Raw genomic sequence first — 12,681 nt, forward strand, 5'->3', positions numbered from 1 at the left:
AAATGAAAAAGAAAACAGAAATGAAAAAGAAAAGAACAGAAAATGAAAAGAACAGAAAATGATCTCGAAAAAAGAAAACGGCCAAGTGGCCCAACACCCGAACTGGGCCGGCCCGTACCGCGCGCGGGGGTGTGCGGTGCGCGGTACGCGCCGACCTGGTCGGTGTATAGGAAATCCGGGATCCACGCCCATACCTCAGGAGGCGGTCGGGTCGCGTGGGTTGGACGCTTTCGGGACAACAATGTTGGGCTGTTCACGTAAAAGAATTATGCTGGGCTGTTTGGGGGCCTTGCAGTTTTGGGCCTTTGCAGGGTTTGAAGAGCACAAGAGCCCCGTTTTGAAGTGCACCTAATAATTTTTTTTATTGCCCTAAAAAACCTAATAATTTTATTATCTCATATGAACATTTTAGAATTCTATGAAAAATAAAAATATATGAACATTTTTGGAACTTGCGAATAAACTTTTTGAACCAAAAAATCTTTTAAACAGACTGGATAATATTTTTTTCAACTTTAGAAATATATTTCATTAAAAAAAACTGGTGCATGTTAATGAACCACATTTAGAACCTCCGGCACTGTATAGGAGCTTCCAGTCCATACTTGACCGGAAATGAAGTTATAATTCGGTTATGCCCATCTCGTTCATACTTGGTCCGCCACAAAATAACGGGTTGAAGGAACATTATTCTCATCGTCTACACCAAAGACGAAGAACTTGAAGACACTACAGAGACCAGTCATCTGATCAAAAGCTCCCCCCGGCTGAGGGTAGTACCTAGATCGCCTCGGGCTGGAGCCCTATGAAAACGTTTCGTGGACCTGCATACATTCTTCAGTTAGCTGAATGATTTGAAAACGCACAAATACTGGAGCTCGGTCCAGTAAACCACTTTCGTTTATGCTTTCTCTTCACGCGTCTGTGAAACAATAATCAGATGCTGAATGAGACAGCTATTCGTTTCCATTTCTCCTATATACACGCGTTAAAGAGCGATACACATGCATGAGATTGTACATATGGGACGGACAGTACACAAAGGTGGATTGATGTACAGATTAGTAAGTAATGCTTATTTACACGCATGCATAATCGGATATCGATCGATGCATGCTCCTGGATCTTCAGGTGAAAGATCTAGGAGTCCTGGTCACTTGCTGCTTGTAGCCCGACATGCATAGCAGTATGTTCGTAGTCGTTCATGTACGCCACCTAGATCTTCAGGTGCTTCAGCCTGCAGTAGATGAGTAGAGTAAAAGCTTCCACATTAGCCGACAGCAGCACGCAACTATTTCTATGAACTTCAGAAATCTACTGCTTATTAGGCCATGCACGATAACAAATTAGAATTACTTTGGGAGTGCTCTTCAAGAGGGTTCCCTTAGTATGTACCTGTCAGCCTCGTACCCGCCCATGGCGCCGCCGGGGCATCTGTATGCCGGGAAGGGCACCCTGCCAGCTTCTATGCGCTTGACGTCCTCCACGAGCAGCTCGTAGTAGCGCCTGGCCTCGTCGGCGGACTTGTCACCCACGGCGCGCGCGATGTTGTGCCACCGGTCCGGCGTCTCCTTGTCGTACACCGCCAGCGCTTGTTCGAATTGCTTGTTCTGCTTCGCCGTCCACTGCGGCCTCGACGAGTTAACCGACATCGACGCCATCCAAATTCTACACGTATGATCTTTGTTTGAAAGACCTGCTCGATCGGTCTCTGCTGTTCACTAACTGAACTTCCTACTAATCGATCGATGGGTTATAGCTATGTGTGCTGGGCTTGTGCTTGTGAAGAGAAGAGTGTGGAGAGGGGTGGTACTTATAGGATGCCCGTACGTGGTGGAAGTGGAACAAAGGCTAGCTGCAGGTTCTCTTGTGGGCTCAAAGACGGAGACATGGAGAACAAGGCATAAGTGAGGAGAGCCACAGCTGCGAGTGTTCTGAATATTGAGTCCAAGGGAAGTGGAGATCTCTCGACTTTCTATCTATTCTCTTCTGGCTCCATCTACGACTTAGCTAGATAAGTATCCTACGCCCGTTCCTTAGATATTGCGTTTGTCAACCGTGACAAGTATCCCCTGGACTTGTCACTGGCCTCAGCCTCAGGACACTGCTCATGTGTACAATCGGAGACCACACGAGCAGATATTCTGACGAATTATTGATGACTGTTCCTGGCTCCCTTCCGCAATAAGGTGGATTAGATCCATTCGTAATCTATCTAACTAGATGTTGTCTAATTTCTTTTCGTTTGGTTAACCAGTATTTGTTCACCTAGGAAATTTGTAAGGATAGAAAAGAAAAATGAGTTCAGCTCAACACAATCGCAACCACAAAACCCGAGAATTACAAGTTCTACAAAAGATACCTGACATGAGTACACAAGGAAATTGAGAAACAAGGACTGAAAGTAAACTCAAAGTCAGCGCATATAGCCTGTCACTTAGCCTGTTTTCTTAATTTGGTTGCAGTACATGTATAATGCTTTCAGTTTACAGTCTAGTTGTAATATATTGAATATGTTGGGACGTTACTCATAAATTTTCGCAGGGGATGGCTGGTGTCTGCTAAGCTATTCTCATGTCAAAATGATCTTATTTCTTGCTAGAAATATCATTAGTCGTCATCCCGATCAGGATATATTTATGTCTTGCAGTTCGATGCAGTGTTGGACATTCTTGCGGAGACTAGAGTTCAAGGAAAACAAGATTGAATAATTCGATAGAAACAAGCAAAGCCTCTTTTTTCGAAAATAGAATTGAACATCCGGTATCTGGATCCGTCATAACACGCAGCCTAAAGGAAGCCGTGGAAAAATATTTATAATGATGATTCAGATGTTTGTCTTCAGTCTATTTTTTTCAAACTATGTAATACATGACCCTGTTGTATGGTCGCTTCGGTTACGTAGAAATCACAAGGTTTTTAATGACAAAAATTCTTCTCTTTTGCAGGTTGTTTACCGCGCAACGGCTTTGCTCCGTTCTTGGTCGCTACTCCAACGTTTGGAGGATCGCGAACTATGTATGGAGATGTCTACACGATTGAGATGCATGGAAGCCGGCGACGAAGTCGCCGGTGGAGGGTTGGAGTGGCCAGCCCAGGATGGTCGCCGACGTGGGGGTCCGACCTGAATAAAGGTGGTGGTCCTAGGGTCTCTCTTGCGTGAAGAGGAAGACCTACCGGAGGCCTGGACTCGTGATCTAGCCGGAGTGTTGAGTTCCGGAAGGCTCCGCCGGCGAATGTAACAGTGCTTTTTGTCTGGAGTTTGCTGGATCGGTGGTATTCGGTCGTGCGCACCCATGCTTTTATTCCGACCGATTGGTTCTGGAGAGAGCGGCGCGAAGCTCTTTTTCTGTGTTGACATCAAGTGACTATGGATCCATGATGAAAATCGGAAGAAGAGAAGTTCATGAAGGCCGGAGGGGGGGACTAGCTAAGGGAGGTTCAAGTCTCCGCGCTGTTGAGGGACTTGCTTGGTGTTCCGGGCTTCACAGCAGCGGTATGAAAGTGGGGGCGACAATACAGGTGAAGTTCAGAGTCCTACCTTTCAGGGTGAAAACCCAAGGTCCGACCTTAACCGGTTGTGCCTGGCAATGACCTTGTTGGAGGCATTGTTTTGAGAGCGGGGACTATCTTCGGGGTGAAAACATAAGATCGTTGATCGGGCGACGACGGTGTTAGAGCACTGTTCCCTTCTTGGAGGCGTCGTTTTTGGAGAGTCTGTATTTCAGGTGTTGTTTTGGCGGTGGATGTATTGCTGTTGTTAGGCCCGAGATACTGTAGCGGGACCTTTGTTTCTTAGTTTTCTTTTCCTTTTTTTGGCTGTGTGCATCCGTAGTGCCATTAGGGTGGTACGTTGTTGCAGAGGCTGGGTGTAATTGGTATCTTTTTGATATTAATATATTCCCTTTATCGAAAAAAAAAAGAACACAGCGAATGAGTTTAGGCTGTCTGGTAGTATGGAGGTGTATACTACCAACGTGGGTGGTTGTATAATAGGTGTCTTGAGGCTAATTAGGCTGTCCGGGACTATCTAGTATTTTACTTTTTTCGACTTGGAACATTCTTGTTTTCATCTTTTATTTCTTTGAACGGTTGTGTGCATCTTAGAGGCTGGATGTAATGCTTAAAATTCTTTGAGTAATAAAGCACCCTTTATCGAAAAAATGAAACCCTGTTGTATGTGTGAATGCTCTAGTTTAAGAGGCGGTGAGATGAGATATAATTTCTCTTTTCGACCTCTTTGACGACTAGACAAGTTTTCAAGTGCTCAAAAAAAATAGTACATTACGTAATGCAAATATGATAGGTACTGTGGTACTGATTTACTAGCTATGTTTGCTGCCGGTCGGGGAGGAATGGACTATATTATTTTTTACATCGAACGGTCAGTTGAAATATTCTACAACTGCAAGTTGCAAAATATTAGATTCTATCACCAGAAAAAGGTTCACACGTATTAGAATAAATATCTTGTTTTTGCAGAGAACATTATCACATTGCAGGCCCCATGCATGATTTCGAGTCGGTATTTGGAATATTTTCCCATCTTTCCAACCTTTCAGCTCATTATTCTGGACTGTGCACTGATCATGAATCTAATCTACGCCATGTACGTTCCCTTTTAGACTACTCAAAAGCATGCAGAGAAAAAGTAACTACTTCTACTCTAACCTAGATCGACTCGATCGTGTATACATGACACACGTAATTCCATACAAATTTTTTCCTAAGTTTAAAGTTTGAGTACTGCTAGATCGACTCAATTTTGAATTTTGCGGACATTTATTTCATAATCTAAAGGTAGCCTTTGGAGTTGAACTTTTTTCTTCAAACACTTTTTTTTTATAATTTCTCGTGGCTAAGTGCTCAACCAGATGCCCCGAGAAGTTAACCAGAAAGAGATCTCTCTTCTTGTATCCTAAAGAAACTAAGGGTGTCTTTGGTAGCCTGGTTGATCTTAGAACTTCTAATCTTAGCCTAGCTTTTTATGTTTTCATTGTTTGGTAGGTTGGGTCGGGCAAACTAGGCACTGCCCACCTCGTGCGAAAAAAACCCCTCAGCCATACCCGGTAGAGTAGCCGAAATCGAGCTTTGCAGTTGGGCAGGGCTAACCTCGCTCGGAAATCCCCCCGCGCGCCTCGCTCCTCGGCCAAGACCAATAGGGGTCAACCTCCCCTGGCCCTCACTCCCCCCCCCCCCCCACGAACCGCTCTCGCGTAGCACATCCTCCACGACCCTGACCTGCGCCGCTGCCTCCCCGGCGCCACAACCACCGCGCCAGCAACCGCCTCCTCGCCGCTGGCCTGCACCGCCACGTGACGGACGAGTGCCAGCAACCTCCTCCTCGAGTCCCGCCTACGCCGCCGCCTCCCCAACGCTGGGCTCCGCCGCCACGCGATGGACGAGCTCCGCCAGCAACCGCCTCCTCGAGTCACGCCTGCGCTGTCGGTCCCCGACGCCAGGCTGCACCGCCACGCGACGACCACGACGCCAGCAACTGCCTCGACTCCAGCCTGCGCCACGCGACGGCCAACGGCCACAGCTGCGGCGAGGGCGAGCTCCGCCAGGGCCATGGCCAGTGCCAGCACGGCCACGGCAGGGACCCGATTGCTTTTGTTTTCTATATGCAAGGACTTGATTCCTTTTTATTTCTATGTACATGGATCCGATTGCTTTTTTCTCGGACCCGATTGACTTTGTTTTTTGTATTCAGGGGCTTATGTGCAATTATTCATCATCTCTCACCCCATACAACCACCAAACAACGGACACACTCAACATATCTCAACACAACCGAGCTACCAAACACGTGAGAATATCCCAACTCATCTTAGCTAGGGTCGGCTTGTATGAGTGTAGATAGCTATTCTCTGCTGGCCCGGGCTACCAAACACACCCTAAGAAGCGGTCTCCAACATGGAAAACTCTACAATCATACTTGGTAAACATGACATATAGGTCTAGATGACATCATTTTGCATTATGTGGAAGGTACATTGTCCATGGTAACCTTAAACATATAATGGCATGACGGTGAAAGATATGATGAGGGCAGACATGAGTGAGGCGACGGAGGAAGCGACTAGGGCGGCCGCCCGTGGACGACATCTGACGCTCGCGCCGGGAGGGTTTTCTTGGTGGATTCCACCTGAGAGTGTCGGGCGCTCGCCGGACTCGTGCTCTCGGCTCTCCAGTATCGCCATTGATGAGGCTAAATCGTCGGAGGCGTCCGATAATGAATCGGCTTCTTCCGAGGTACCCTTCAAGGTTGCGCTAGACGTTCTCGACGATCACGGATAATAGGAAGGGTGGTCGACGGTGGGACGGCGAGGGAAACGGTCAGATGGGGAGCTAAAGCAGGCTTTCTGGACCGAGATCGGCTTCGCAACGCCGGCCTCTAGGTTCTAGGAGAGGACATCTCCGAGCGGTGCAGGTACGTCTGCTAATCGTGCTTTTGGGTGTAGGAGGACGGAGCAGGATGTCAAGTTGCCAGCGGCGTCGCTGTCGTTGCAGAGGGTTTTGCTGGCGTGTAGTTAACACACGTCTGTTGGGAACCCCAAGAGGAAGGTGTGATGCGTACATCAGCAAGTTTTCCCTCAGTAAGAAACCAAGGTTATCGAACCAGTAGGAGTCAAGGAACACGTGAAGCTTGTTGGTGACGGAGTGTAGTGCGGCGCAACACCAGGGATTCCGGCGCCAACGTGGAACCTGCACAACACAATCACAATACTTTGCCCCAACTTAACAGTGAGGTTGTCAATCTCATCGGCTTGCTGTAAACAAAGGATTAAACGTATGGTGTGGAAAATGATGTTTGTTTGTGAAGAACAGTAGAGAACAAATATTGCAGTAGATTGTATTTCAGATGTAAAAGAATGGACCGGGGTCCACAGTTAACTAGTGGTGTCTCTCCCATAAGATAAACAGCATGTTGGGTGAACAAATTACAGTGGGCAATTGATAAATAGAGAGGGCATAACAATGCACATACATATCACGATGACTACTATGAGATTTAATCAGGGCATTACGACAAAGTACATAGACCGCTATCCAGCATGTATCTATGCCTAAAAAATCCACCTTTGGGTTAGCATCCGCACCCCTTCCAGTACTAAGTTGTAAACAACAGACAATTGCATTAAGTATGGTGCGTAATGTAATCAACACAAATATCCTTAGACAAAGCATTTATGTTTTATCCCTAGTGGCAACAGCACATCCACAACCTTAGAACTTTTCGTCACTATCCCAGATTCAATGGAGGCATGAACCCACTATCGAGCATAAATACTCCCTCTTGGAGTTACAGTATCAACTTGGCCAGAGCCTCTACTAGCAACGGAGAGCATGCAAGAACATAAACAACATATTTGATAGATTGATAATCAACTTGACATAGTATTCCATATTCATCGGATCCCAACAAACACAACATGTAGCATTACAAATAGATGATCTTGATCATGATAGGCAGCTCACAAGATCTAACATGATAGTACAATGAGGAGAAGACAACCATCTAGCTACTGCTATGGACCCATAGTCCAGGGGTGAACTACTCACACATCAATCCGGAGGCGATCATGGCGATGAAGAGTCCTCCGGGAGATGATTCCCCTCTCCGGCAGGGTGCCGGAGGCGATCTCCTGAATCCCCCGAGATGGGATTGGCGGCGGTGACGTCTCTAGAAGGTTTTCCGTATCGTGGCTCTCGGTACAGGGGTTTTCGCGACGAAGGCTATAAATAGGCGGAAGGGCAGAGTCGGAGGGTTGACGAGGGGCCCACACCATAGGGCGGCGTGGGCCCCTCCCTGGCCGCGCCGGCCTATGGGTACGGGCCCTCGTGGCCCCACTTCGTATCCCCTCCGGTCTTCTGGAAGCTTCGTGGAAAAATAAGACCCTGGGCGTTGATTTCGTCCAATTCCGAGAATATTTCCTTTGTAGGATTTCTGAAACCAAAAACAGCAGAAAACAACAACTTGCTCTTCGGCATCTCGTCAATAGGTTAGTGCCGGAAAATGCATAATAATGACATAAAGTGTGTATAAAACATGTGAGTATCATCATAAAAGTAGCATGGAACATAAGAAATTATAGATACGTTTGAGACGTATCAAGCATCCCCAAGCTTAGTTCCTACTCGCCCTCGAGTAGGTAAACGATAACAATGATAATTTCTGAAGTGACATGCTATCATAATCTTGATCAATACTATTGTAAAGCATATGAGATGAATGCAGTGATTCGAAGCAATGGTAAAGACAATGAATAAACAACTGAATCATATAGCAAAGACTTTTCATGAATAGTACTTTCAAGACAAGCATCAATAAGACTTGCATAAGAGTTAACTCATAAAGCAATAAATTCTTAGTAGAAAGCTTTGAAGCAACACAAAGGTAGATATAAGTTTCAGCGGTTGCTTTCAACTTCAACATGTATATCTCATGGATAATTGTCAACATAAAGCAATATAATAAGTGCAATAGGTAAACATGTAAGAATCAATGCACACAGTTGACACAAGTGTTTGCTTCTAAGATAGAAAGAAGTAGGTAAACTGACTCAACATAAAGTAGAAGAATGGCCCTTCGCAGAGGAAGCATGGCTTACTATTTTTGTGCTAGAGCTTTTCATTTTGAAAACATAGAAACAATTTTGTCAACGGTAGTAATAAATCATATGTGTTATGTATAAGACATCCTATAAGTTGCAAGCCTCATGCATAGAATACCAATAGTGCTCGCACCTTGTCCTAATTAGCTTGGATTAACACGGATTATCATTACATAACATATGTTTCAACCAAGTGTCACAAAGGGGTACCTCTATGCCGCCTGTACAAAGGTCTAAGGAGAAAGTTCGCATTGGATTTCTCGCTTTTGATTATTCACAACTTAGACATCCATACCGGGACAACGTAGAAAACAGATAATGGACTCCTCTTTTAATGCTTAAGCATTTCAACAACAGATAATATTCTCATAAGAGATTGATGATTAGTGTCCAAACTGAAACTTCCACCATGATTCATGGCTTTAGTTAGCGGCCCAATGTTATTCTCTAACAATATGCATACTCAAACCATTTGATCATGAAAATCGCCTTACTTCGTACAAGACGAACATGCATAGCAACTCACATGATATTCAACAAGGGTGTAAAAGTTGATGGCGTCCCAGAAACATGGTTACCGCTCAACAAGCAACTTATAAGAAATAAGATACATAAGCTACATATTCAATACCACAATAGTTTTTAAGGCTATTTTCCCATGAGCTATATATTGCAAAGACAAGGAATGAAATTTTAAAGGTAGCACTCAAGTAATTTACTTTGAAATGGCAGAGAAATACCATGTAGTAGGTAGGTATGGTGGACACAAATGGCATAGTTTTTGGCTCAAGGATTTGGATGCACGAGAAGTAATCCCTCTCAATACAAGGCTTAGGCTAGCAAGGTTGTTTGAAGCAAACTCAAGTATAAACCGGTACAACAAAACTTACATAAGAACATATTGCAAGTATTATAAGACTCTACACTGTCTTCCTTGTTGTCCAAACACCTTAACCAGAGAATATCTAGACTTAGAGAGACCAATCATGCAAACCAAATTTTAACAAGCTCTATGTAGTTCTTCATTAATAGGTGCAAAGTACATGATGCAAGAGCTTAAACATGATCTATATGAGCACAACAATTGCCAAGTATCAAATTATTCAAGACATTATACCAATTACCACATGAAGCATTTTCTGTTTCCAACTATATAAGGATGAACGAAGCAGTTTCAACCTTCGCCATGAACATTAAAAGTAACACTAAGAACATATGTGTTCATATGCAACAGCGGATTTTTGTTTCCAACCATATAACGATGAACGAAGCAGTTTCAACCTTCGCCATGAACATTAAAAGTAACACTAAGAACATATGTGTTCATATGCAACAGCGGAGCGTGTCTCTCTCCCACACAAAGAATGCTAGGATTCGATTTTATTCAAACAAAAACAAAAATAAAAACAAACAGACGCTCCAAGTAAAGCACATAAGATGTGACTGAATAAAAATATAGTTTTACTAGAGGTGACCTGATAAGTTGTCGATGAAGAAGGGGATGCCTTGGGCATCCCCAAGCTTAGATGCTTGAGTCTTCTTGAAATATGCAGGGATGAACGACGGGGGCATCCCCAAGCTTAGACTTTTCACTCTTCTTGATCATATTGTCTCATCCTCCTCTCTTGATCCTTGAAAACTTCCTCCACACCAAACTCAAAACAAACTCATTAGAGGGTTAGTGCATAATCAAAAATTCACATATTCAGAGGTGACAGAATCATTCTTAACACTTTTGGACATTACACAAAGCTACTGAAAGTTAATGGAACAAAGAAATCCATCAAGCATAGCAAAACAGGCAATGTGAAATAAAAGGCAGAATCTGTCAAAACAGAACAGTCCGTAAAGACGAATTTTTCTGGGGCACTTAACTTGCTCAGATGAAAAAGCTCAAATTGAATGAAAGTTGCGTACATATCTGAGGATCACGCACGTAAATTGGCAGAATTTTCTGAGTTACCTACAGACGGGGCTGCTCAATTTCGTGACAGTAAGAAATCTGTTTCTGCGCAGTAATCCAAATCTAGTATCAACCCTACTATCAAAGACTTTACTTGGCACCACAATGCAATAAAATAAAGATAAGAAGAGGTTGCTACAGTAGTAACAACTTGCAAGACTCGGATATAAAATAAAAGTGCTGTATTAAAATAATGGGTTGTCTCCCATAAGCGCTTTTCTTTAACGCCTTTCAGCTAGGCACAGAAAGTGTGAATCAAGTGACATCAAGAGATGAAGCATCAACATCATAATTTGTTCTAATAATAGAATCATAAGGTAACTTCATTATCTTTCTAGGGAAGTGTTCCATACCTTTCTTGAGAGGAAATTGATACTTAATATTACCTTCCTTCATATCAATAGTAGCACCAACAGTTTGAAGAAAATGTCTTCCCAATATAATGGGACAAGATGCATTGCATTCAATATCCAAGACAACAAAATCAACGGGGACAAGGTTATTGTTAACCGTAATGTGAACATTATCAATCCTCCCCAAAGGTTTCTTTATAGCATTATCAGCAAGATTAACATCCAAATAACAATTTTTCAATGGTGGCAAGTCAAGCATATCATAGATTTTCTTAGGCATAACAGAAATACTTGCACCAAGATCACATAAAGCATTACAATCAAAATCATTGACCTTCATCTTAATGATGGGCTCCCAACCATCTTCTAACTTCCTAGGAATAGAAGTTTCAAGTTTTAGTTTATCTTCTCTAGCTTTTATGAGAGCATTTGTAATATGTTTTGTAAAGGCCAAATTTATAGCACTAGCATTGGCACTTCTAGCAAGTTTTTGTAAGAACTTTATAACTTCAGAGATGTGACAATCATCAGCAATGGGATCATTGTCCCCAATATTTTAAAAAATTTCAGCAGTTTTATCACAAGCAGTTTCAACAGTTTCAGCAGTTCAGGCAGTTTTGCACGCTTTGCACTAGGAGTAGAAACATTGCCAACACCAATTATTTTATCATTGATAGTAGGAGGTTTAGCAACATGTGAAGCATCAACATTACTAGTGGTGGTAATAGTCCAAACTTTAGATACATTATTCTCTTTAGCAAGTTTTTCGTTTTCTTCTCTTTCCCACCTAGCATGCAATTCAGCCATAAATCTAATATTTTCATTAATTCGAACTTGGATAGCGTTTGCTGTAGAAAATGACTTAATATCTTTATCTTCATTAGGCATAACTTTCAATTTTAAAAGATCAACATCAGCATCAAGACTATCAACCTTAGAAATAAGAATATCAATTTTACCAAGCTTTTCCTCAACAGATTTGTTAAAAGAAGTTTGTGTACTAATAAATTCTTTAAGCATGGCTTCAAGACCAGAGGGTACACTCTTATTATTGTTGTAAGAATTACCATAAGAATTACCATAACCATTACCATTATTAGAAGGATATGGCCTATAGTTGTTACCAGAATTATTCCTATAAGCATTGTTGTTGAAATTATTACTTTTAATGAAGTTCACATCAACATGCTCTTCTTGATCAACCAATGAAGCTAAAGAAACATTATTTGGATCAACATTAGATCTACCATTCACAAGCATAGACATAATAGCATCAATCTTATCACTCAAGGAGGAGGTTTCTTTAACAGAATTTACCTTCTTACCTTGTGGAGCCCTCTCAGTGTGCCATTCGGAGTAGTTGATCATCATATTATCAAGAAGCTTTGTTGCCGCCCCCAAGGTGATGGACATAAAGGTACCTCCAGCAGCTGAATCCAATAGGTTCCGCGAAGAAAAATTTAATTCTGCATAGAAGGTTTGGATGATCATCCAAGTAGTTAGTCCATATGTAGGGCAATTCTTTACCAAAGATTTTATTCTTTCCCATGCTTGAGCAACATGTTCATTATCCAATTGCTTAAAATTCATTATGCTACTTCTCAAAGATATAATTTTAGCAGGAGGATAATATCTACCAATGAAAGCATCTTTACATTTAGTCCATGAATCAATACTATTCTTAGGCAAAGATAGCAACCAATCTTTAGCTCTTCCTCTTAAGGAGAAAGGAAACAATTTCAATTTT

The 12,681-nt window shown here is 42.8% G+C and overlaps 1 protein-coding gene across 1 annotated transcript; it reads right to left on the minus strand.

The window, feature by feature from the left end:
• Positions 1 to 941: 941 nt before the first annotated feature.
• Positions 942 to 1,777, minus strand: LOC124662080 (protein RADIALIS-like 3). Its single transcript, XM_047199969.1, has 2 exons — positions 1,396 to 1,777; positions 942 to 1,237 (listed from the first exon to the last, which is right to left on the minus strand). The coding sequence occupies exons 1-2, from the start codon at positions 1,659 to 1,661 to the stop codon at positions 1,216 to 1,218; spliced, it is 288 nt and encodes a 95-aa protein (XP_047055925.1). The 5' UTR covers positions 1,662 to 1,777; the 3' UTR covers positions 942 to 1,215.
• Between the last annotated feature and the right edge of the window lie 10,904 nt (positions 1,778 to 12,681).

The sequence above is a fragment of the Lolium rigidum genome, chromosome 6 (assembly GCF_022539505.1).
Source record: "Lolium rigidum isolate FL_2022 chromosome 6, APGP_CSIRO_Lrig_0.1, whole genome shotgun sequence".
In the NCBI taxonomy this organism is placed as follows: Eukaryota; Viridiplantae; Streptophyta; class Magnoliopsida; order Poales; family Poaceae; genus Lolium; species Lolium rigidum.